At 42.3% G+C, this 27240-nt stretch overlaps 1 protein-coding gene across 1 annotated transcript in view; it reads right to left on the reverse strand.

The window, feature by feature from the left end:
- Window positions 1-27240, reverse strand: part of CAMK1D (calcium/calmodulin dependent protein kinase ID) — a 550843-nt gene that overhangs the window by 29621 nt on the left and 493982 nt on the right. The window contains exon 6 of the mRNA XM_004379682.2: window positions 11546-11621. Within this exon, the coding sequence (XP_004379739.1) occupies window positions 11546-11621 (76 nt within the window). The remainder of the gene's footprint in view (window positions 1-11545; window positions 11622-27240) is intronic.

A 27240-nucleotide genomic window follows, 5' to 3' on the forward strand; every position in this document is an offset into this window, starting at 1 on the left:
ACACACACACACACACACACACACACACACACACACCCCTCCCCAGGTGGTGCAAAAGGTTAACACATTCCGCTGTTAACCAAAAGGTTGGAGGTTTGAGTCTACCCACAGGTGTCTCAGAAGAAAGGCCTGATGATCCACTTCTGAAAAATCAGCCATTGAAACCCTATGGGGCACAGTCAGAGTTAAATTGGCAGTAACTATACATATATATGTATACACACACACACACACACACACATATATATATTATACACATAATATGAATAAAATGTATGAAAGTGCCTGGTATAAAGCAACCAGTAAATGCCAGCTCCCATGCCCTAATCTCCCTCTTTTTTTTTCTATCTCACCAACTTGGTCTAATCCTTCTCAACTACCTTCAGCTGAAACATTCTGAAATGGGAAGGCGGCTGCTCAGCATCAGGAAGGATAAAAGTGAGGGGAGGGAGGAGGAAATGAGCCCCAAGGGACTCATTTCAATGTCCTGCAGCTCTGAATGTGAAAATGAAGCCACATGGTTTCTAATTTTGTGCAAAGTCTCAGAACCATCCACTGAAGACACGTATCCTGACCTAAACTTCCAAGCTGCTGTAGAAGGGAGGGAGAGAGATGCTGCCTCTGGTGATTATTTGTGCACTATGTTATGAATATGATGACAGAATATACTAGAGACCTGGTTTTAAACTTTGACCTTTCTGTACCAATATTCCCAAGAATTTAGTCAAGGATCCCTCAATTCTAGGAATAGCACAAGCTTTCCGAGAACATTTGCTTAAAGGCCTATTTGTCAAGAAATAATTTTAATTCACTTAGACCAAAGCCAAACCAAACCTGCTGATTTTGAGTCAGTTCTGCCTCATGGCGACCCCATGTGTTACAGAGTAGAACTGTGCTCCATAGGGTTTTCTTGGCTGTAATCTTTACGGAAACAGATCGCCAGGCCTTTCTTCCGTGGCACTGTTGGGTGGGTTTGCACCGCCAACCTTTAGGTTAATAGGCAATTGTAAACTGCTTGTGCCACCCAGGGACCTCAACTAGACAAAAAAAAAAAAAAAAAAGAAAAACCCACCAGCTAAACCTGTTGCCATTCAGTCAATTCCGACTCATACGGAGCCACCCTATAGGACAGAGTAGAATTGCCCCGTAGGGGTTCCAAGGAGTGTCTGGTGGATTCGAACTGCTGACCTTTTGGTTAGCAGCCATAGTTACTGTAGTTCTTAACCGCTGTACCACAAGGGCTCCTCAACTAGACCAGGGTGCCACAAACCTCCTGATATACTGCAGACTAGGTAAGCTACATAAGGCAAACTCAGGCCCAATGGGTCTTTGAAAATGCTAGCAAAATCAATCAAATCTGGGCTTCCTTTTTTGGTAACTAGAGTTTGTCCGATAGCCAACAACCAGTGGACAACGCCCTTTGTCTTTCTCTCTTGGCATTTGTTAGGTATTCAACAACTGTTTACAGAATGAATGTCCAAGACCTGTACTAAGGAATCTGACTTTTATTCATCTTACTCACGATAATATAATAGACTTTTTCAAATAATAAAATAAAGCAAAGCTTTTTAAGCTGATAAGTCTTTTGTACTTGTTTTTAAGGCCAACTCAGTGAGCAAAACAGATTTCAGCAGAATACTTGAGTTTATAGAATTAAATGACCAATGAGACCTGAATCATTAAAAAATGTAATCCAGTTATTTTGGTAACTATATATTTGATTCTGTGCACTACAGAGTTTTCTCCTTGCAAACTTAGAAGAGCTCAGGTAGGGGAAATAATGGGTCACCTGCTAAAACCACGTGCTCACAGATCCCAGCACTATGCTGTCTTATGAAACTGCAACGGATAAATTCCCTACACCATTCCCTGAGAGCTGAATAATGCCTTGAAAGCTGAGGAAAGAGTAAACAGATGAGAGAATGGTTTAGGGGAAAAAGGAAAGGGAATACTGGAGAGGCAAAAGGAAACACATTCCTTAGTGTATGCATGACTGGAGTCAAAGATTGGAGACTAGGAGGGGCTTGGGAAGTGGAGACCAAGAGTGAAACACTTCTCCAAGCCTGAGAACTTAGCAGCATAATCCATTTTGAGTAAAATAGCTTTAAAAACTCTTGAAAGTGGCCATCCAAGTGGTCTCTTTTCATCTGGAGCAACAGAGGAAGAAGGAAAATCAGGAAAAGGAGGAGGAAATGGAATGTGTGACTAATTGCCTCCATGAACAACTGCCACTTTTGCCATGAGACCAGAAAAAGTGGATGGTGCCCAGCTACTACTACATTTTGATCAAAGATTCTATAGAAGAATCATGATCAAAAGGAGGAAAATGCAGAACAGAATTTAAAATTCTTACAGAATCCATATTTTCTGGAGCCATGGAGGCTAGATGAACACCTAGAACTATTGCCCTAAGAAAATCTTTAAACCTTAAACCAAAATTATCTTCTGAAGTCTTCTTAAAACCAAACAATAGTTTAGCTTAACTAGTAAAGAATGTTTGCTTTGAGCATTGTGCTTAAGATCTATCTATACGGAATCAAACCGACAACAGCAACTTGAAAGATTAGGTAGAAAACTTAGGGGGCAGTGAGTTTATGTTAATGGGGTGCTGTGGATTGAGTTGTGTCCTCCAAAAATGTATGCCAACTACCCTAGGCCATGATTTCCAGTATTGTGTGATTGTCCACCACTTTGTCATCTGATGTGATTTTCCTATGTATTGTAAATCCTGCCTCTATGATACTGATGAGGCAGGACTGGAGGCAGTTATGTTAATGAGGCAGGACTCAATCTACAAGATTAGACTGTATCTTGAGTCAATCTCTTGAACTACTGAAGACCAAAGCAAGCGGGGAGACAGAGGTACCTCATACCACCAAGAAAGTAGTGCCAGGAACACAGCACATCCTTTGGACCTGGGGTCCCTGCACTGAGAAGCTCCTAGACCAGGGGAAGATTGATGACAAGGACCTCTCTCGACAGAGAAAGAAAGCCTTCCTCTGGGGCTGACACCCTGAATTTGCATTTCTAGCCTACCGGACTGTGAGAGAATAAATACCGGTTTGTTAAAGCCATCTGCCTGTGGTATTTCTGTTACAGCAGCACTAGATAACTAAGACATGGGGGAAGAACAACTCAGAAAACGAGGGTGAGAATGGCCGCACAACTTGAAGAATGTAATCAGTGTCACTAAATTTCACATGTAGAAATTGCTGAATTAGTGTATCTTTTGCTGTGTATATTCTCAACAACAGCAACGAAAATAATATAAATTTTTAAAAAATGTCTACACATAGTAAAGGTTTAGACTAGACGACAACAAAATCATTCAAAGCTCTAATTTGTGTTGTATGCCATAATCCCACTTCCAAGTATGTAACATTTTCATGCTGGTATTTAGCCAAATGGATGTGCAGTGAGGAAGTGTGGGGGACAGGCATACAGGAACCAGCCTCTCACGTAGGGTGAACCACATGTGAAAGTTTGCACAAAACCACTGTAATCTCAGCTTGCTTGTGCTAACACTGGAATTGAGTACATAACGGACAGAGAGAGGATGAGTGAGGAGAGCTTCCAACAGCCAGGAATGTTGTGTTAGGAAAAAAACAGCTCAACTGTCAGCAGCTAAAACTAGTTCTCATGAGTAATGAATTTCACACTAAAGCACTGAGGGATGCAGACATCCAGTCTGGAAGTGATTAACACCAAGTACTAACTGATGGTTCAGAAACCCTGGAGTATTTCCAATTAGATTTTTTTTTTAAATTGTGGTTAAATATATATACTAAAAGAGTTTGCCATTTTAACCATTTTTCAGTGTACAAGTCAGTGACATTAATTACATTCACATGTTGTACCACTATCATTTCTATGCAATTTCCGAATGTTTTTTATCACCTATAACAGAAACTCAGTACCCCATAAGCAACAGCCCTCCATTCCACCAGCCCCTGTTAACCACTAATAAACCTGTCTCCATTCATTTGCATATTCTAGATAGTTCATGTAAGTGGGTTCATACAGTATTTGTCCTTTTGTGTCTGGCTTTTTCACTCAAGCAAATGTTTTCAAGGTTCATCCATATCATAGCAGTATTCTTCTTTACGACTGAATAATATTCCATTGTATGGATATACCATATATTGTTTATCCACTCATATGTTGATGGATTCCAATCAGATTTTTGCATCTAGACTTTGCTTTCCTGGTTGTTAGTTGTTTTGTTTCCCCTTCCTCCCTCCCTGCCCCCCAGCTCCCTTCCTTCCTTTCTCTCTCTCACTCTTTCTGTTCTGATCAGTAAGCAGTTACGAACCTGTATAGACTCATAACCACATGTGGGAAAGTCCTCAGTGCCTCCATCCCATTGGCCTTGTCTTTCATCACACACTTCACTTGTCCCTCTGGCCTTGGTTTACTCTCCCACAATGCACTCCGAGACTGACTAGAAAGCAAGTCCTGAGAACACAGCAAGGAGATCAGAAGCCAGAGAGTGGGCTCAGGTGCTGTCTAGTCACAGTGCCCATGTTATCTGGTGAGTCACGGGCTTCTGATCTGTCTTTTGGGTCCTCTCACCGCTTTCACGAAGGGTTTCCTGATTTGCTGGGTGTGAGGTGGAATCTTTCCCACTCCAGCCTCCATCCTCTTAGTCACAAACCCTGCTCCGAGCCAAGTGTCTGAATTTATGATTCTTGCTGTTGTACCACCTCCTGGTGAGCTGGCCACCTCCCTGTCTGTGCATGGATTTCTTCTTTTTGCTCTAGGCTGCACTGCTTCCCTCCTACCTCCATACTGTGCTGTTCATCCCAGATAGCATATATTCAAAAACATAAGGGCCTCTTTTGATTCTTTAATTTGCTTAGTATGGTGCTGCTGCTGCTGCTGTTGATGTTGTTAGCTGCCATTAAGTCGATTCTGACCCATGGTGACCTCATGTGTTAGAGAGTAGAACTGCTCCATACTGTTTTCTTGGCTGTAATCTTAACGGAAGCAGATCACCATGCCTTTTCTTCTGCGGTACTATGGGTGGGTTCAAACCACCAACCTTTAGGTTAGCAGCTGAGCACAAACCCTTTGTACCACCTAGGGACCTAGTATGGTGCTAGGTGAATTAAAAATCCTGATAATCCAGAGATTATATTTTCCCCATCCCCACATTTAGATATCAAAAATTAAATGTTGGATCAAATCTTTCAAGCTGTATGTTTACAATTATGTTTTAAGTTGAATGGTACGTTTTTTCTCATACACAGTAAGCATATCATATATTTAGATATTTGGGTCTTGAGGGATAAACCATCAATCTTGCTTCTGAAAGTCTGTCCCAGGGAAGAACTGAATGGAGGCACATCCTTCGCTGGCACCCACCACGGGTAAGCTCAAACCCCAAAACCCTAGGGTGGTGGAGAGGCTGTTGAAGTGAATACTCTTCCTACACCCATCACTACAGCACAGAAAAACTTAGGCCCCTTTCCTCTTTCAAGTTGGCTTAGAGTTGTGCGGTGCAGAGTCCATCCCAACTCATAGTGACCCTATATGACACAGTAGAACTGTCCCACAGGGACTCCTAGGCTGTCATCTTTACGGGGGCAGATCATCAGGTCTTTCCTCTTGGGGAGCTAGCTGCTGGTGGGTTCAAACCGCCGACCTTTCAGTTAGCAGATGAGCACTTTAACCCTTGTGCCACCATGGCTCCTTTGGCTTACTTAGAGTAGAAGATAATAAAATCACAGAATGAAATCGGTGGAAGGAAGCTTGAGAGTCACTTGGTCTGATCTAGAAATTTCTAGCCATTTCTATCACGTCTCTGACAGTGACAGGAAGCTCACATTAACACGGAGCAGTCTGTTCGTGGGGAGCAGCTGCAATAGAGAATTCTTCCTGATGCAAGCCATGGTCTATCCTATGATGTCCCACCACCCTGATGTCCTCAGAGCAGCACAGAGCAGGTCTCCCTCGCCCCTACGGTGGCCCTGCAGATGTTTGAAGACAGAACTGTTTTTGTACCCTGAACCGGCTTTCTCCTGGCAGATTCCTACCCGTCCTGCCAAACCCTGATCACTGTAACCCCTATCATGAAGCGTTCCTCAAAGCCCCCAGCAGAATTCATGGCTCTGCCCCGGGAGCTCCCCCAGAGCCTCCCTCACAGCTGACAGCTGGTAATGCTCCATTGTAAAGTATCTGTTTACGTGTCTGTCTCCTCCAGCAGACAGTGAGTGCCTCCGAAGCAGGGGTGGTAATGAAACCCTCTCTGTATTCCCATCGTATGGCCCGATGCATACTGGGGTCAATAAATGTTAGGTAAATGAATGAATGTCAACCCCACGTCTTCCACTTTCCAGGCTAAATATCTGCGTAGCATTTAGCTGCTACTTAAATGACAGCTTCCAGGAGACGATGCTGAGATGGAAATAAGAGCACAGAGGAAGCAAAATGTTTTCCATTTGGCCTGGAGCCGCATAATTCACAGTGAAAGTGATGCCTATGACACAGTCTCCCCAGCTTCTCCCTCCACCATGCATTTTCTGCCCAAAGACCTTTGCAAATACTATGGCATAGATACTGGTGGATTCCACCTGCTCGAGCTCACTGGCAGGAAACTACTCCCATCACAGTCTAAAATGTAGTATTTCTGTATCTTAATCTCATTGCTTGTAGACTTTCCCCCACCACCCTGCATCCACTCTTTGAAACAAGAAAATATTTAATGTTTTGCTATTTCCTAAGGAAGGAGCCCTTCTGTCAGTAGCTTGAACCCAACAGCTGTTCTATGGGAGAAAGTTGTGGCAATCTGCCTCCATAAAACTTGCAACCTTGGAAACCCTATGGGGCCGTTCTACTCTGCCCTATAGGGTTACTGTGAGTCGGAATCAACTCAATGGCAATGGTTTATTTCCTAAGGCGTTAGAGGTGAATCAACTGTCATAGGCAACTCCGGAAGCAGTGCAGAGAGGGTCACGAGCCCAGGAACAAAGCTGCAATCGGGCCAAGCAGTACTTGTGTCTGAGACTGAAGCTACAGGGACTCACAACTCACAAATGACATTCTACCATCCACAGGATCCACTCACTCTCTACTGTGGATGGGAGATTGTGGCGCCTTTCCGAAAATCCTTAGAAAGCAGCTAGACTCAAATGCAGTCAATGATATAATATCAGTAAACTTGGGGATTGTAACAAATCATCAGTGTCTGCTGACATAAAAATGATGGTGCTAGAATGCTAAAGGAAAAAAGCCAGGTGATGGCTGTCTTCAAGGTGGAGAAAGGAGGGGGTATAAGGACTGGTCAGCATGTGGCCATTCTGACTAGCCAATAGGAATAGAACAGCTATTCCTATTTCTTGACAGAAATACCCCTTTCGTAGAGAAGGGTGACCTGGAGACTAATATAGGCTTTGAGAAAGTATCTGAGGCCATCCAACTCCACTGCTCAGATTCCTTGTTCATAAAGAAACCTGGTTTTAATTTGGTTCCTCACGGTGCGTTTCCTATAGAGAGAGAGCACGCTAGTTTGCTGACATCCATATCCGATTACCTTGTGGGGCACAAATCTCATTATGACTTAGTAAATTGGCACTCCAGGTTTTTTTTTTTTTTTTTAAGTCTCTTTTGAGTCTGGTTAGTGGGAATCAATTCACCAGGATCATCTGAGCAATATGAAAAATGAAAAACAAAAAAAAAGTTGCTGTTGAGTCAACTACAACTCATGGCAGCCCCATGTGTGTCAAAGTAGAACTGTGCTCCATAGTGTTTTCAATGGCTGATTTTTTGGAAGTAGATTGCCAGGCCTTTCTTCCATGGTGCCTCTGGGTGGACTTGAACTTCCAGCCTTTTGGTTAGCAGCTGAATGTGTTAACTGTTTGGACTACCTAGGACACAGCAATATGAATAGACAGATCTAATTTAGTTTCTAACCTTCTAAAGCCAAGGTCCAGACCCTGAGCCCACGGGGACCTGACCCAGGCAACGTGTCCTACCTGGCAAATGAATATAAAAACAAATCATTGCTGCTTGCTGGCAACACTAGTTACTCATTCTTACGAATGTTAGCACTTCTCATACTCATAGTAGTAACAGCCGTTACAATACCCCAGGCATGGTTATTTCACTGGCACACAATAATTACACTTCACTCTCTTCTACTGAAACTTAGTTTAATGTTTTCTCCCTGGGACAGCTGTCAATGATTCAAAGCGGCGGGGATCACCCTTTGTCTCAGATAATGGATACAGCACGCAGATTAGGCATTCATAGTTCCCCTGCTACAAAGCTAAGTAGGCTGTACACACCGGAAAATCAACAGTTATTTGTGACCTAATTTAAAAAACAGAGCCCTGGTGGCACAGTGGTTAAGAGTTATGGCTGCTAACCAAAAAGTCAGCAGTTCAAATCCACCAGCTGCTCCTTGGAAACTCTATGGGGCAGTTCTACTCTGTCTTATAGTGTTGCTATGAGTCGGAATCGACTCAATGGCAATGGTTTTAATTTAAAAAACTGAACAATGCAGAGGGCCAGTAAAAAAATTAAGGAAATTTACCATAAGTATTTTGCCTAGAGTTTCTTCTAGGCAGAGAGGTCAGAGGTCCCAGCATGAGTAAGTGTCCTCTTTGTCTACAGTCAAGTCCATCCTAGCCCAGCCTGCTCTAATGCCTTTGATCTGCCTGCTTCAGTTTGGGGGTGGGAATCTCCTTACTTTCTCTCCCAGTTTATATTAGCAAAAATTCACTGAGTTTCTCCATAGCATTTTATATTTCTGAACATAACATCACTGAATAATCTCCTTAAAGTTGTGAGAAGAAAGGCAGACTACATATTAGCACAAAATTGAGTTTGATCAATGAGATGCTGATTCTCATTTTGAGTGGGGAAATTGATTTCTGTGGAGCTTGTGCTGTCTTGGCTGAGCCAACCTCATAAGAATGGACACCAACATGCACACGGGGTGTCTAGCACACCCTGTCCTCGATCCTGCCCAGTAGCTTAAGCTATGCAGGCAAAGCTGTTTTGCGCAAGTCCTAAACCCAAAGGAAGATTCCTGGCAGAACAAGGACCTATCAGCTGTGTTTAAAAAATGAGTACCCTTGATAGGAAAAAATATTTCCCCTTCCAAATGATGGATAACATGAAAATGAGTACAGAGATCAAAAGAGAGCTAAGTCATCAAGTGTGACAATGAGGAATGTTTACATGGCATGCAGAGAGGAGAAAAATTTGGTGCCATGGCCTATCACAGTCACTTTTGCTGCAGTCTGACATCTCAGCGTGACTGGTTTATCAAATGAAAATAATAGTGCTGCTCTCCAAAAAGCTGCAGAGATGAACCGCTTTTCCATTACAGTTGATATAAGCAATGACGAGCTCTGTGCAAATCTTTGTGGGTAACCAGCTTCCCCGATGTGCTGCCTGTTGGCCACAGCCTGCTCAGCGGCCTGGCTCATAAGTCTTCAGACGATGGATGGGACTGGGAGACCAGGCACAGTGGATCAGTGGCAAGTAGCAACAGTCTGAGACTGAGAGCCATGAGTTCTAACTTCTAACACTAGTCCAACTGGGTGCCAGTCTAGTGCCATCCACACCAACCCAGGCCGCAGAACTCTAAGGAACACCTTTGAATAGCCACAGTGATATCCTACACCAATGCCAAGACTTCAGGGAAATAATTACATACGCAAACTCAACAGGAATCTATAGACATTAGCGCACATCAAAACGGTGGCTCAAGAATCAGAACAAATGATGAATGGATAAACAAAATGTGGTATATCCATACAATGTAATATTATTGAACTATGAAGAGAAATGAAGTTCGTATACATGTACAACATCGTTGAACCTTGAAAACAGTGAAATACACACCACCCACACCCGTTGCCGATGAGTTGATTCCAATTCATAGCGCCCCTATAGGATAGAGTAGAACTGTCCCATAGGATTCCCAAAGTTATAATTGTTCCAGAAGCAGACTGCTACATCTTTCTCCCGTGGAGTAGCTGGTGGGTTTGAACCACCGACTTTTCTGTTAGCAGCCAAGTGCTTAACCACTGTGCCACCAGGGCTCCTGTGAGTCAAATAAGTCAAACACAAAAAGACAAATATTGTATGATCCTGCTTATATGAAATATTTTAAATAGGCAAATGCACTGAGATAAAAATTTGTTGGTGGTTACCAGGGGCCGGGGGGAGGAGGAAATGGGAGTTATTACTTAAGGGATACTGAGTTTCTGTTAAGGGTGATTGAAAAACATTAGAAGAGGATAGTGGTGATGGTACACAATGTGGTAAATGGAATAAATGTCACTGAACTGTATACTTAAACATGGTTAAAATGGCACACTTTTAAAAATATCTATTTTATCACAATAAAATAAAAAAGAATCAGAGAAGATGTAAAGGAAAAACAAGCAGAGGCCAGATAAAAGACCATTTTTTGCCCAACTCAGAGAAGAGTTCTCTAGTCTATAGCAGATACAGTCCTTTGCAGGAAGGGGACTGGCCTAGCGTTCATTTCTTTAAGCCTTTTCACTGTCAAGCTGGGCAACACAGGACCTCTGATAAGAATTTTACTTGAGGATTTAGGGAAGCAGGATAAATAACACAGGGGTATCTGCTTACCCAGGAACACCCCCTAAATTGTGTGTGTGACTTTATCTGGGGAGTGGGTCCACAGATTTCATTCAGTTCTCAAAAGGGCCTGTAACCCTGCCCCCCACCAAAAAAAAAAAAAAAAAACCCAAAAACAAAGAAAGAATGAACTATTGCAGAAGGTGGTCAATGTGCTTTGGAAGTGAAAGCAAAATATAAAGGTAATATCTTAGTTTTACAGCTCAGATGAATCTGGCCTTTACCTATTTCTGTAGGTGGGAGCCCTACAGGCCAAGTACATTATAATGGATAAAATTCTCCTGTGATAATGGCAAGAATCTACGGGAGCTGTCCTCTAAATCCACCCTAAACTACAAAAGCTGCCCAGCTGAACGTGTGCTGTAGAAAGACTGTTTGCTTCCCAGATAATGAGACAAAGTCAGTTCAGAGGGGATGTTTCCAGCTTTCCCTGAGGAGAGCTGGATGCCACATACTGTTAGCCTTTCTCTGATCACAACCCCCTAGGGTTTCATTGTGTGTAGGGGCTCTGCCTGCCAGAAAACATCTCCTTCCTTGGGGATGATACGGAGGGGAAATTCATTTCCTATCAATTAGATAAACTAGTTGGCCTAACCTCATTTTAAAAATATGCTCCATAATAAGCATTTGAAAATGTAATTGTTAAAAGATATTATGATTTAAAAACAACCTTATAGTGGATTTAAGCAAAAAAAACAATCAAACAAAAAACCATAACAACAGAAAACAAAATTGATCATCCGCCAACAACTGAAAGTTGCCCATTGCCTATGACTGTATTTCCGCTATATGGATAGGGACTTGAGGAATCCAAAGGCTAAGTTTCTATTCTCATTACATTTTTTTCTTATTATGAGTTCTGTCAGAGACATCCTAATATGTCCATAGCAGTCTGTATTCCAAACCAAGATGGCAAAGCAATACTTACAAGATGTAGGCAATCACCCCGATGGACCAGCAGTCAACAGCTTTGCTGTAAGGTTTCTGGGCGAGGACCTCAGGAGCTGTGAAATGATAAAGGGAAGACACAAACTTGACAGTTTAAATGCCTATGACACAAGATAACTTTTAGCTTCTTCTTTTTTTCCGTGTGCTACTAGAACAGAACATTCTGTGAGTCTAAAACTTGAGAGATAAGATCCGCTTTATTTGTCAGCTTTTTTAACTAGAAAAAAATGAGGACAGTGTGTGTGTGACTGGAAATTATCGATCAGTCAATCAACAAATACTTAATAGGTGTCTATTATACGTGGGCGCTGTGCCCACAGCTCATACCAGACTGAGGCAGAGAAAGATAATATTCAGCTTAGGGTCTGGGGTATGTGGCTTTCTCTCAATTCAACTCAAAGAATCATTTCCAGCCTGTGTGTAAGGCCTTGTTAGATGCTGAGGAGTGCTGGGTCCTAGGTGCTGTGGTGTGCTGGGTGCTAGATGCTGTGGGATACTAGTTGTTCCTCAGTCTGCCTTCATGAAGCTTACAATCCAGTAGAGGTTGGAGCTAAAATTTGGTCTTTGGGAATTTTGCATTAGGCCCACTCTTAGTTCATTCTCTAAGGTTTGGGGTAAGTTATTTGTCAGAATTGTCATTTCATTTTCTTCTCTGTGGAACAGGAAAGGTGTTATTTAGTCTCATTTTCTTTTTTCTAAACCATTATTCTTCAGGTCATCCATCCTGGGGGAGGGGAGATTGGGCTTATTTTGTACTATTCTCGCTCTCTCTTTTCCTGGCCTTGTGGCTACAGCCCCCCATATTTGTGCAAAGAGTAAATAAGTACAAGAAAACACATTAAATCTCATTCAGGTATCTTTAAAATAGACTTTCCAGAGAAATTAAAAAGGTAGAGGAAATACCCTTTTAAAAAATAGCTGTAGCTTATATGCTGTATTGTGTATTCTAAGAGCTTTGGGTGCATTTACTCACTTACCCCAATGATCCTGGGGTTGGGGAGAAGTGTTATTATTATCCTCATCATCATCCCTAAGTTACAAGTGAGGAAATGAAGGTAACTGAGAGGTCAAGTAACTTGCCCAAGTTTATCCAGCTGGAAAGCGGCAGGGCTAGGCTTTGGGCCTGGTAGGCTGCCTCTACACCAGCTTCCTCTCAAAAGGGACCTAACTCATATTAAGAGCCTGCCATGAACTGGGTCTTCTGACAGTTGTTCATAAACATTTTCTAATGTGATCCTGACAATTAGAAACTTCGGCGATTGTCATTATCTACACCTTATATCAGTTGCCATTGAGCCGATTTCCACTCATGGGGACCACGTGTGTGTCAGCGTAGAACTGTACTCCATAGGGTTTTCAATGGCTGATTTTTTTGAAGTAGACTGCCAGGCCTTTCTTCCAAGGTGTCTCTGGGTGGACTCAAACCTCCAACTCTGGTTAGCAACTAAGCATGTTAACTGTTGCACCACCCAGGGACTCCATCTGCACCTTACAGATAAGGAAAATGAGCCTCAGAGTTAAGTGAGTGAGTTGTCCAGTGTCACACACGTAGATATGGAAGAGTCGGGATTTGAGCCCAGGCCGATCTGTCCTTGTCCCTGCTTCTTCCACTAGAATATACTGTTTGTCAAGGTGAGCATTTCTTCAGTTTATAAGAAAAGTTCCTTTGCAGAAAAAGTACCAGAGAAATCCTATCCTTCATTCTGTTGAAGATAAATATCTTCCTGAGCAAGAATAGGAAAGGTATAAACTATTGTTGATTGTCGCTGGTTATGATAGTGAGAGATACAACTCACAGATAATCCTCAAATCTCCTTTCAGGTTTCAGTCTCCAATTCCCCTAAACTTCTTATCAGACTTTTTTTTTTTTTTAACAAGAGCAAAATAAATGTGTACATCGTTCCTTTGCTGTGTTCACCCTCAATGCAGGTTGCAAAAGGAGAAACAACCGTAAAGCTAGGGACCTCACAAAGTGGAGAAGGAGCCCTTGGATAACTGTGAGCTGGCTGCACTGATACTTCCTTTCCCCATAACTGCTAAGAGCATTATTTCTGAGGCTCTTCTATTACGGCAACTGACAAAAGGGAGTCATTTACCACAGTAAATGTCTTCCTGATTTAAGAGGTATGTGCTCCCCGAGCCAACGTTCCCGCCTGAGCGGCCACACAGACAAAGATGGTATGAGGTGACTGCATTAGCAAGGAGCATATTTCCAAGTCTCAAGGGCCATCCCTGTGGCCTGATGGAAAGTCAGAAAGAGGCAGAGAAAGTTCATAGAACAATGCCTGACCCAGTCTTCCCTCCCAGCCCAGCTGACGGCAGCATGTCATGAGCACAAAGCCAAGCTGCTGAGGTAAAGGGCCTTGGTTCCTTGTCAAAGAGTGCTGTGGCACTCCTCAGACGGCTAGCCCAACCTGATCCAGCCACACCACACAACCAGCTGTCAAATGGCACAGAGGCACTGGGAGCTCAGGGCAAGATCACAGCATGAACTCATGTCACCCAGCAGGTGCCAAATGAGACAGACCTACGGGGAAGGAGCATAGAGAAGGAAGCTTCGGGCACCTCCTATAAGCTGCTTCCATAGTTTATGAACAAAGACTGGGCCGATCCCCTGAGCCACAGTCTTTGTTATTGTTGTTGTTAGCTGACATTGAGTCGGCTCTGACTCATGGTGACCCCACGTACAACAGAACAAAATGTCGCCCAGTCCTGCACCATCTTCACGATCACTGTTGCAGTCACTGTGTATTTTTGAGTGCCTTCTAACCTAGGAGGCTCCGCTTCTAGCACTTATCGGATAATGCTCTGTTGTGATCCATAGGGTTTTCACTGGCTAATTTTGAGAACTAGATCACCAGGCCTTTCTTTCCAGTCTCTTAGTCTGGAAGCTCCACTGAAACCTGTCCACAATGGGTGACTCTGGTGGTATTTGAAATAATGGTGGCATAGCTTCCAGCATCATTGCAACATGCAAGTCACCACAGTATGACATACTGACAGATGGGTGGTGGCGGAAAAAAAAAAAAAAAGCCATTATCTTTACATTGGGAATAAGAGACCACAACACTCGAAAGCTCGTTATTATTCTGAGGAAGAATTAATAATAATAACTCTTGAGCTCTCCATCCTCACAGTCCTAGCACTGTGGACCATGGGAAGAAGGATTCTTTACAAGAACAACATCTTCATCCTCCTCCCATCTTCATCATCTGATGACAGAGAAACGTACTGGCCACCATCCATTGTTTAGAGAACGAGAAAATAAAGAATACAGTTTCTCTCTAGAAATTGCGCACCCACAGACACTTGTACATCACACATTTCACCTTTAATCTGGTGAATTTGCCATCCTCTTGAGGAATTGCACAAGGCACTGCATAGACTTGAAAAGTAAGTGGTTGATTTTTTTTATGCAATGTGAAACTTGGATGATACTTGAGACGTTTAAATTCTTGAAACCACAGACTACATTTATATAATTTTTAAAATGAGATTTTGTTCAAATGATAAAGTTGATAACAACAAGTGTATAGTTTAAAAAAAAAAAAAGGTTCCTGGTCTGGATCTAGTAACATGGATATTAAGGGTAAAATTCTAAATTATTAACAAGTCAGTAACAGCGGGGCTGGATTACCCAATAAGCAAGGTATGCACGGGCCTGACTGTGTCTTCCCACCAATCCGCAGTGCACAATTTCACCTGTTCCCCATCACATCAAAGATGTGGTGAAACCCATGAGAAATTGCTCTCCACAGATTAGCAAGTGAGTACAATGAAGCCCATGTGTACCTTGCACAATGCAAGCTGGTACATACTGGGTTTACTGGTTAATCTGCCCCTGAGGTAGGAATATTGCAGGTGGACAATTACATACTTGTACTAAACATTTCTTGTTTTTTTTTGGGTTGTTTTTATCTGAGTAATAACAACAACAACAACACAAATATTTTGTAACCGAATGGAGGCAGTTGAACTGTTTGCTTTCCAGTGAGGTTCTAAATTACACTTGGAATTAATTCAAAAGGCTGTGACCTTTTGAATGCACATTGACAGGTCTGTCTTCCAAGGCGCCTCTAGGTGGGTTCGAACTGCCAACCTTTTGGCTAATAGTCAAGCATTTGGAAACAAATGCAGAAAGTGAAGGTAGAAGTATAATGGAACAATTGAAAAAAAAAAAAAAAGCAACATGATTTTGAAATAATAGTTTCACCAACTTAAAATATCCTTTATAATTTATAATGGCACATGCACTAATAGCCTACATTCTAATTTCACTTTTGATGTGATTCTTTAGGACATAGTTTGAAAAAGTACCTCCATCACTGTCAAATAGCTACATTTTATGTCACAGTAATTCCTGAAAAAAAAAAAAAATTCGCAGGCAATATTCAAAACCCTCCTGACAATTTGGTGTGGGGATGAAATCATGATGAACCCAGGAGATCAGCTGGGATATTTGTTCTCTTGATCTCCTCCTTTTGTGTTCTACAGTTGGCCCCATTTCAACAACCTGTTGAATTCACCTGGCCCTGTATAACCAACACCCTCCCATTTTCTCCATTCCTTTCAACTGTGGCACGGTATGCAGGGCTGGGAGAGTCCACTTCTCACTCTAATCTTTTTAGAGGCCGCTAGGCATACAGAGAGCCCTGGTGGTACAGTGGTTAGGAGCTTGGCTCCTAACCCAAAGGTTGGCAGTTCAAATCCACCAGCTACTCCTTGGAAACCCTATGGGGCAGTTCCACCCTGTCCTATAGAATTGCCAGCAACGGGTTTGGTTTTTGGGTTTTATTCGCACGTGGGGTCGCCATCAGTTGGAACAGAACAGACTTGATGGCAACTAACAACAACAACAACATTGACATCAAAGGAGCCCCTGGGTGGCGCGAACAGTTAAGCACTCAACTATTAACCAAAAGGTTGGCAGTTTGAACCCACCTAGAGGCACCTTGGAAGACAGGCCTGGTGATGAGTAGTCAAAAGGTCGCAGCCTTGTAAACCCTATGGAGAAGTTCTGCTCTGCATATGTGGGGTTGCCATGAGTTGGAACTGACTTGAAGACGACTAACAACAACAATTCTCACTGAGGGAATCCCTGAGTGCTGCAAAGGGTTATTGCACTCGACCGCTAACTGAAAGGTTGGAGGTTTGAATTTACCCAGAGGCACCCCAGAAGAAAGGCCTGGCAATCTACTTCTGAAAAATCAGCCACTGAAAACCTTATAGAGCCCAGTTCTACTCTGACACACACAGGGTCACCATGAGTTGGAATCAACCCAACGGCAACTGGTGGTGGCAGTGGAGTCACACGGAGAAACAGCCGAACTCCCAAATATTATGTTATCCGTCTTATACCACTCATCAAGAAGTCTTCTGCAACTCTGAAAATCATAGCATCCAATTTACAAACTTTCAAAAGACAAATGAGCTTCCAGGCCACGGTAGGATAGAGCAATGTCCATCTGGAGCCTGGGAAAGTGATGAGGGTTCTCTGAGCCATGCCACCACAGGTCCATCTCTCCCCTAATCATGCCTTGAGATTGCCAAAGAACTTCAATCAATGAGAAATAATATTCTCTTCTAATTGTACAGAGTAGAATTCACGTGTAGTGGGAGCAACTGGCAATGACTCCTTGCCACTCTGGCACCTTCTAATAGACGGAGGCTTTGAATCAAAAGAACCTAGCTGGAGTTACTGCAAAGACAGCAGTCATTAAAAGGCCCTGCGGCTTGTTTGTGATGCCATCAGTCCCCAGGCAGAGCAGGAAAAGACCTATTCTCCCGAAGAGGCCATGACAGGGGAAAGTGACTCAAGTGGAGAAGGACACATACATTCCTCAAATGGATGATAGATAGTTCCTGGGGGCTGTAGGTGGCAACAGAGAGAACCACACTCATGGAGGTGATGGAAAGGACATATGCAAGATAGGAAGCAGGTCCAACCTTCTGATTGTCCCTTAACCAAAAAATCAAACCTGTTGCTGTTGAGTTGATTCTGATTTATAGCGACCCTACAGGACAGAGTTGAACTGTACCATAGGGTTTCCAGTCTTTATGGGGGAGCGCTGGTGGCACAGTGGTTAAGAGCTTGGCTGCTAACCAAAAGGTTGGCAGTTTAAATTGACCAGCCGCTCCTCGGAAACCCTATGGGGCAGTTCTACTCAGTCCTATTGGGTCGTTGTGAGTTGGGATCGACTAAATGGCAATGGGAATCTTTATGGGAGCAGGCTGCCACATCCTTCTCCCGCAGAGCAGCTGGTGGGTTTGAACAGTTGATCGTTCAGTTAGCAGCTGAGACCTTTAATCACTATGCCACCAGGGCTCCTTTCTGATTGTCCCTTAGGCTTGGCCAAAGTCAGCCTTTTTGAGGTATAGAAAGTGGGGCTGGAGTGGGGACAGCTCTATCTGGATGACATGTGTTGGGCATCACAGTTGAGTTCCCAGGTCACTCACCAAAATCCTATAACACATTAGCCTCCTGTGCACCTCTACCATACCTTATACATCCTTTCACTGCTGTGTCAATCACATCATCAAATATCAGACTACATGCACAATAGTCTTCGTATTTTCAGGGTTTTGCACATTCAGGTTGGTCAACAAATATTTATTCAGTTGAACCCAAACTAGTCGCCATGCATTCCATTGTTTCTATGAGAAATTATTTTTCCAAATTCTGCTGTACAACTGGGTTCAAATAAACTTAGCTGTCTTAAATGTTTTTGGTGAGGAAGTGTAGAGAGAAAAAGAATAAAAAGGGAGAAGGAGACAAATGAATTTTGGGACACAAGCAACTGGTAGACTGGAAAGTATCCATATTAGGTCAAAGCAAAACCTATTGCTAAATACCTTTCCATAAGCAAATGATTTCTGATGTAAATGTTGAAGATAAAAAAGGAAGAATTATCTCAAATTCTCTGCAGCGTATGTGTTTGTCATTCATGTAGTTCTCCTTTCAAAACTTTTTCTCAAAGGGATTTTCGAATTACTAGGTTTTGGGCTAATGTGCAGAAAAATTTCTGTTAAATGATCTCTCAGAACCTCCTCCCTGATCAGATCTTGGGTGTTATTAATTCCGTTTTCTTTGCCACTACCAACAGAAAGAGTATTCTGAAGCCTTATTTAGTTTATACAAGTAAATAAAAGTTAATCTCCATGTAAACCATGCTGCTTCAGCATAGAGTCCCGAGCTACGATGGATCTCTCCATGGACACAGTGGTCCTCCTTCTGAGGCCCAGGCTTAACTCATTCTCTTTAGTAAAACAGTAGGTTTAGAATTTCAATAAACAAACTATGGTAAATACACACAATGGAATACTACATAATGATAAAGAACAATGATGATTAATCTTTGAAACATCTCACAACATGGATGAATCTGGAGGGCATTATGCTGAGTGAAATGAGACAATCACAAAAGGACAAATACTGTATAAGACCACTGTTATAAAAACTCACGAAAAGGGTAACACACACAGAGAAATCATCTTTGAGAGTTTATGAGGGAGGGCAGAGAGGGAGGGAAAAACACTAATTAGACAATAGATAAATGGTAACTTTGGTGAAGGGAAAGACAGTACATAATACTGGGGAAGTCAGCACAATTTAACCAAGGCAAAGTCATAGAAGCTTCAAAGACACATCCAAACTCCCTGAGGGACCGAGCGACTCGGCTGAGGGCTGGGGACCATGGTCTCGGGGGATATCCAGCTCAATTGGCATAACATAGTTTGTGAAGAAAATGTTCTACATCCTACTTTGGTGAGTAGTGTCTAGGGTCTTAACAGCTTGTGAGTGGCCATCTAAGATACTTCTAATGGTCTCACCCTGTCTGGAGCAAGGAAGAACGAAGAAAACTAAAGACACAAAGGAAACATTAGTCCAAAGGAGTCCAGCACAACTAGATGGTGCCCAGCTACCACCACCAACTGCTCTGACAGGGATCACGATAGAGGGTCCCGGACAGAGAGGGAGAAAAATACAGAACAAAATTCAAACCTCACATAAAAAGATCAGACTTACTGGTCTGACAGAGGCTGCAGAAATCCTGAGAGTATGGCTTCTGTAGGCCCTTTTAACTCAGTACTGGGATTACTCCTGATGTTCACCCTTCGGCCAAGGATTAGACAGGCCTATAGCACAGAGAGCAGCACACATGGTTCAGCCATGTATACGGGACTGAATGGACACACCACCCCAAGAGCAAAGGCAGGAAGGCAGGAAGGGACAGGAAAGCTGGACAATTGGAAATGGGGAAGCTGAGGTCAAAAAGGTGAGAGCGTTGGCACATTGCAGGGTTGGCAACCAAAGTCACAAAATATGTGTACTAATTGTTTAATGAGAAACTAACGTGCTCTGTAAACTTTCATCTAAAGCACAATTAAAAAAAAAAAAAGATTAAATTTACTACTGTGAGAACTCACTACCAACCCACTTAAGGAAAATTACAGTTTGTGGGAAACAACTTTTTTTTTTTTAATATTTTTTAATTTTATTTATTTTGTTGTTGTTGAGAATATACACAGCAAAACATACACCTTCAGCAGTTTCTACATGTACAATTCGATGATGTTGATTACATTCAAGTTGTGCAACCATGCTCACCCACCTTAACTGAGATGTTCCTGCCCCATTAACATAAACTCATTGCCCCCTAAGGTTCCTATCTAATCTTTTGAGTTGCTGTGGTCAATTTGATCCCATGTAGATAGTTTTTAAAAGAGCATAATGCTCAAAGCAGACTTTTAAAAATTATTGTGCTTTAGGTGAAGGTTTACAGAGCAAATTAGTTTCCCATTCCACAGTTTATACACAAATTGTTCCATCAACACTGGTTGCAATCCCTGCAATGTGTCAGTACTCTCCTCATTACCACCCTGAGATCCTCATTTACATTTGTCTGGTTTTCCTGCCCCTTCCTGCCTTCTCATCTTTGCTTTTGGGCATATGTTGTCCTTTTAGTCTCATGTAGATTATTGTTCTAAGGAACACTTTCCTCATGTGCGTTATTGTTTATTATAGGCCTGTCTGTTATTTGGCTGAAAGGTGATCTCTGGGAATGGCTTCAGCTCCAAATTAGAAGGGTGTCTAAGGGCTCTAGTCTTGGGGATTCCTCCAGTCTGTCTCAGACAAGTAAATCTGGTCTTTTTATGAATTTGAATTTTGTTCTACATATTTTTTCCCCCTATTCTAACCAGGACCTTCTATTGCGATCCTGGTCAGAGCAGTCGGTAGTTGTAGCCAGGTACCATCTAGTTCTTCAGGTCTCAGGCTGGTGGAGGCTGTGGTTACTGTGGTCCATTAGTCCTTTCAACTAATTGTTTCCTTGAGTCTTTGTTTTACTTCACTCTCCTTTGTTCCAGATAGAAAGAGACCAATAGTTGTTATCTTAGATGGCTGCTTGCAAGCTTTTAAGACCCTAGACGCTACTCATCAAAGCAGGATGTAGAACGTTTTCTTTATAAACTATGTTATGCCAGTTGACCTGGATGTCCTCCAAGACTGTGATACTTACCCTTTAAGCCCAGTAACTCAATCTCATGAGGTGTTTGGATATGTCTAGGCTGTTTCCATGACTGTGCCCCCTCTGTGCTCTATTATATATGAGTATACATGCAGCACATACAAATATGTATGTAGAAGTATTCACAGCTAAACCTATATATGCATGTGGGTGTACTCCCATACGCCCTCTCACACTATTCAGCATACATATCTACCTAAGTATCCACTCATAAATTACTGTTTGTTATTACTCTTGTTGCTGGATTGTATGTTATAGTATTTACTGCTGTTGCCTTTTATCGTTGTGTACCTCTCAGTGTCTCCCCTTGCCTTGGTCATGTTGTACTGACTTCTCCCATATTATGTTCTGTCTTTCCCTTTACCAAAGTTAACACGTGTCTACTTGCTAGTTAGTGAGTTTCCCTCCCTCCCATCCCTGGTAACCATCAAAAAATGTTTCTTTCTGTATATAAACCTTTTCTTGACTATTTATAATAGTGGTCTCATATTTGTCCTTTTGTGCCTGACTTATTTTGCTCAGCATAATGTCCTCAAATTTCATCCATGTTGTGAGATGTTTCACGAATTCATCATTATTCTTTATTGTTGTGTAGTATTCCGTTGTGTGTATGTACCAGAGCTTGTTTATCCATTAATTCACTGATGGGCACTTAGGTGAAACTTCTTTTTTAAATCAAACTATATTTTATTGATTGAGAACAAGTATTCCTGGTAAAGGGAAGAATTCCAGAGATTAAAAAAAAAAAAAGAATTTCAGAAATGTTTCATCTTGTTTTTAAAACAATTAAGCTGCCAATTTTCCTTCCAGAAGGCAGGAGAAGAAAAAGGCTTAAGCAAGTGTAACTGAAAACTAAGAGACCAGCTGTCTTACTGGGGTGGGAAGTGGCAGTAATCAATCTTCATGCTCTTACAAACCAGAAAAATAATCTTCCTGTTTCCTGAGCTTTCAAGGATGTGCTGAGGTACAGTTTCTGCTGACAGTGGAGGAATCTGGGGGATCACCCTCTTACTAAGCTCATATTCACAGCTATTTGTTAACCTGTTGTTCTGCCAGCCCTCTCAGTACTCCGGTGATGACCACTTCCTGTGGAAGAAAGGCAGGAACAGTCAGGAGGGAGCGGCCAGAGAGGAGAAGAGCAGCCCTGGATGTCACAAAATGAAATCCAACGATTAAGAACCAATGGAAGCTGGGTGGTATCTCTTCCTTTATTTAATCAATGAATAAAGAGTTAGTGAAGTACTTCCCACGGGTTGGGTCCCATTTTAGGCACCAGCACTATGGGGTGAGGAGGGCAGACCTGGCTCCAGCCCTCATGGTGCTCCTGTTCTCCTGGGTGTTGAGTGTAAACACAAGCCACAGATGGAACCAGGTACCAGCCTCAGATTCCTTCATAAGGAAGATGACAAGGCCAAGACAGGCAAGGTGATGGCAAGATGCGAGAGGTGTTTTTGATTTTCAAGTTTAATGAACTCTAAATAAAACTCTGAAAACACCGATGGTACATATCCATATTTCCTCTACTAGTCAAAGGATGGAGAGGCTGAAAATTGGGAGAACAGGAATGATAGGGTAAAAGAAACAGCTATAGCTAGGGGTGGTATAACAATCTGTGTTTACATTGTATTCTAAGAATAACGTAATAGTTCTAAACACGAAAGAGGGAGTCACTGCTTAGGAAGCATGGGCTTCTGTTAACGGTGATGGAAAGATTTGAAAATGGACAGTGGTGATGGTTGTACAACCTGATGAACATAATTAATGTCAATGAATTGCACCTGTAAAAAATGTTGGAATGGAAAATGTTTTGTTGTATATATACACATTTACCATGATGAAAAAGAAAAAAAGAATGAGTGGGAGAGGTAAGAAGAAGCATTTTATAATTAAATGTGAGGTAGAATTAAATGAAATGGTTGACTGAATAGAAAATTATACTTTAGTTATCTGGTGCGAAGCAGGCACATTACGGTTTGATTTCGACTGTTTTCACTTGTTTACCAGCAAGTGAGCTGGTTGGAGCATCCTGGGAAGCAGGATGACTGGATTCAAGTTCTATCTTTTGTCACCTCTGACTCTGCCAGATAGGTTAGACAATGCAACGGGGTCTTTGCAGGAAGGGGCTTGACAGAGAAGCAGTGTGGTCTAGTGGGGAAAGCACGGGACTTAAATGAGAGTGCTTGAAAAATGACTAGATTGAACACATACACAGTGGCACCACCATCTCTGTTATCTCAGGCCCAGCACTGAATCAGAGGACAGAATGATAGGCTGGGCTCTATGCCAGTAGATCTCAGAGAATTCATTTTCTTTCTATGTCTCAGTTTCCCATCTTAAAGGGCACCTACCACTACGTCCTAGAGTTATTCCTTTTGGAAAAAAAAAAATGTGAGCAACTTTCATATTGCTCAGTTGAGAAGGAGATGTATCTTATATTTTAAAGAATATCATTAGGTATTTCTGTCCAGGGTTAGACACTTGAGTTCCTATTCTTGAGGAACTTCCAAAAGACATGAGAAGAAACACAACTCCCCTTGTTGGTGGATGCGTGAAGAGGAGTCTAAATCAAACCGTGATACAAATTAAAGAGCTAGGGATACTGCATGTACAGAAAGGTAGAAGGAAGGATTTCTTTTAAACAGTGGGAGAGAGAGATGCCATTTCTACCCATTTGTCATATTTTCCAGCAATGCCCTTTTCAGAGATGGGAAATAAAATTCTAAAGATCAATAAAGTTCAGCTTTTGTATTGCTAGAACCTCACACATCCATTTCAGTGGAGAATTTGGCCTCCGTAAGAACTGCATCACAGCAAGCAGGTGATATTGAACGTGCTTAGTCAGCTCTTGTTCCTGACAGCTGTAGACTTTTCAGCAGCAGGGGTATTAAAAAAGAAAACGCTAGATAATGAGGCACTGTGAGCACCTTGATAAACAGTTTTCGTTTTTGCTTCGAGGAGATTTTGCTTTCAAAGTAGGTTTTGCTTCCGGTAGGTTTGAAGTATTGCAATCCAGATTGCTGGCAAATAAAAATAGTATAGCTGAAATACAGACTCATGCCTTGTCTGTGGTTTGTCTTCAAACCCAGGTCTCAGAAGTAAAGAGGAGGAGTCTCTTGGGACAGCTCTGGTCTTTTATGCTGGTATAGATTCCTTCTCTTGTTCTTATCCTTACTACAGGACTTCACTTCGAGTTGTAATTTGCTAAAAATGTATTATTAAAGAGTAGTTCACTCTGACTTTCCTAGCAGCCCTTCGGATTTCACCACGGACATGACAAGTCCCTACTAAAGCACCACACTGGTTTATAATTACAATCCTAACCTGAGCTGGGATTTCTGTTCAAATGCCACCAAAGCCAAAATGTGGCTGGTGGGTGGAGGAGTGAGGCTACAGAATAGGAAGGGAGTGGAAAGTAGGAGGGCAGCTGGTGTTTCAAAATGTGGGAGAGACCTGGAATTCAGTGGGATGGAGAAAAGAAAATGTTCTGTGTAAGATTTCAGAGTGATGTGGCAACAAATAACTCTCCTATGTGTTCCTTACAGAATGTCTCCAGTTTCAGCCTTCCACCCTAAGGAGCTTGTGACAGCAATGGGATACTTAAGCCATTACAGTCTTTTGAAATCTGACAAAAAGCCACATTTCAAAATTTACAACACTTTCATAGTCATTCCAATATTTTTTGTTTTTTTAATCGTGGTGTTGTTGTTAGTTGCCATGGAGTCAATTCCAACTCACGGTGGCCCCATGTGTGCAGAGTAGAAGGGCTCCATAGGGTTTTCAAGGCTGTGACCTTTTAGAAGCAGATCACCAGGCCTGTCTTCTGAGGCGCCTCTGGTTGAGTTCAAACCGCCAACCCTTTCGGCTAGTAGTGGAGTGCTTAACCATTTGTGCTACCCAGGGAACGCTTTTCGAATCATTACAAAGAAAAAAAAGAAAAAAGAGCCAGCGGCACAATGCTGCTCTACTTCCTGTTTACCACAACAAAAGGGTACCAGTCCTGAAAGTGTGAAATTGCATCCCAACATCAAGTATTTAGAGCCGAGCTGCTATGAGATTCTAGAAGGATGAAAAGTACTTTAAATACTGTAGTGTACTGTAGAAGGATTTAGTAGGACTGTACATGTGGAGAGGGGGATCTTCAAAGGTAGGGCTGTGCTTACTTTGCCCACTTTCTAATAATGAGCATTTTGTTCCCTGTCCACATTCACTATGTCAAAGCCAGTAAAAGGAGCAGGCCCTAAAAGTCTCCTCACTTAGCGGGCCCTGTTCTCTCTAACAAATGCAGTCTAGTCAGAGCACACAGTGTGATGAAACACACGATGTGGGTTGTCACTGCTGAGAAAGAAGAAAAGAGAAGATTCTTATCTGGGCCCTCCGCCACCTTCTCATCTGTGCCCTGTGTGACAATTTATCAGTTATATAAAGTTCTGTTTCAACACCAGCAGTCTGAGAGAATGAGAACAATGATGTAATGGTTACAGTCGTGTATCAAAATATGATATTTAACCAAGTGAAAAACAAATAAAAATCAAGCCCTGTGGGGAGAAAACTACCACATAGAAAGGTGAAGATTAAAGGGTTGGGAAAAGAGAACCCATGAGGAAAGATGAAAGGAATCAAGATTACTTAGGCTTTGGAGGAGAAGAGAAATGTGTTACATCAATTGATTTAATCCAATTTCTTCTTGTCTGTGTCTGTTCTGAGCAGAGATGGGAAAAAAAAAAAAAACACAACACATGGTCAATATTCTTGAGACATAGGTATTTACATACTTAAAGGATTACTGTTAAGTCCCACATTTGTAGAAACACAATGTCAGAACCAGAAAAAATCATGGAGATCATTTAGTCCGACATGCTTATTTTACATACGAAAACCTGAGAATCTGAAGGTTTAAATTAAGGGCTTGGGTCTCCCTCATATCTATCTTATGGCAGAGATATTCAGGATACCTGCATTCAGGTCCTACTTCTGTGATTGCCACCAACAGGCTGGGTGGCCTTGAGCAATGAAGGTCCTCATCCGAACACTGTGCTGGATGGAGCCACTGGTTTCCAACATACCATAATCTCCAGTCCCATACCAAGCTCTAAAACTGTGGTGATCCTATGAATTAAAAGTATTCTTCTAACTGTGTGGAAAAACAAAAATATGTTGAGAATGTTGACTAACTGTTCTGTTCTCCATTTTAGAAAAGAACAAGATGAACCTTGTTTAAACTATTTTAGGTGAGTTAAGCTAGAACTAGACCAAAGAGTTCTGTGATGGATTCTCATGCAAAATTGCAACCAAGTTATTGAAGGAAGCTGGAATGACTCCTTCCCTACCAGCCTTAATAACATAACAATTTGCCACCATATACAGAACTATGGTGCAGTTCTGCTCGGAAACAGAAAGATGGACCAGAAGAAAATGTTCCTTCCTGTTTTTGAGTAGTAACCAATAATTAAGAGTGTGGTTGTTGGTGTGTGCCCCAAACAAAATTTTGCAAGATGATGATGAATCATCACTCAACAAGGCTCAATAAAAAAATATTTCATTTTGCTCAAAAACATCACAAAAGGAGAGAAAAAATGGCGCTCTAGGCAGAAGCACCACGCCATCCCAACACAGCAAAGATCCGAAAAACTAAGCCGAACAGAGAATACAACAATCCTGAAACCCCAAATCATCAAATGAAGAGATAAAGAACTCAGCCAAGCACCAAATGGAGTGAGAAAACTGACAGAGAGCGGAGAGCGAGGAGAGATTCATGCAGAGGTCCCCTACCAGCTAATGCAGCGCAGATCCTCCATCTTGGACTCCCATCGGAGACCAGCAAACAGGGGTACGAGAAAGCAACCTCATGGAGAGTCCAGCGGGAGACAAAATAACCAGTAATTTGTGATATACTCTTTCCCACCCCCCACCCTTCTTCACCCCGACTCGGCATCCTCTGCCTCCCATGGCCTCAATCTCTTGACCAGGAAACACCCGCTGCTTGGATTCCACACACCCGAAAGGGCGGCTCTCTGAGTGCCATTTGTTGGCTGCTGGTGTTGTGTTTTTCCACTTCTTTTGATTTCTTCGTTGCCTCTTGCCACCTCCCACTCCTTTCGCTTGAGTACCTCGCTCCGTGCGCCATCTTTGCTTCTTCCTGAGGGGCTGC

This window comes from Trichechus manatus, unplaced genomic scaffold (assembly GCF_000243295.1).
Source record: "Trichechus manatus latirostris isolate Lorelei unplaced genomic scaffold, TriManLat1.0 scaffold00067, whole genome shotgun sequence".
Taxonomy (NCBI): domain Eukaryota; kingdom Metazoa; phylum Chordata; class Mammalia; order Sirenia; family Trichechidae; genus Trichechus; species Trichechus manatus.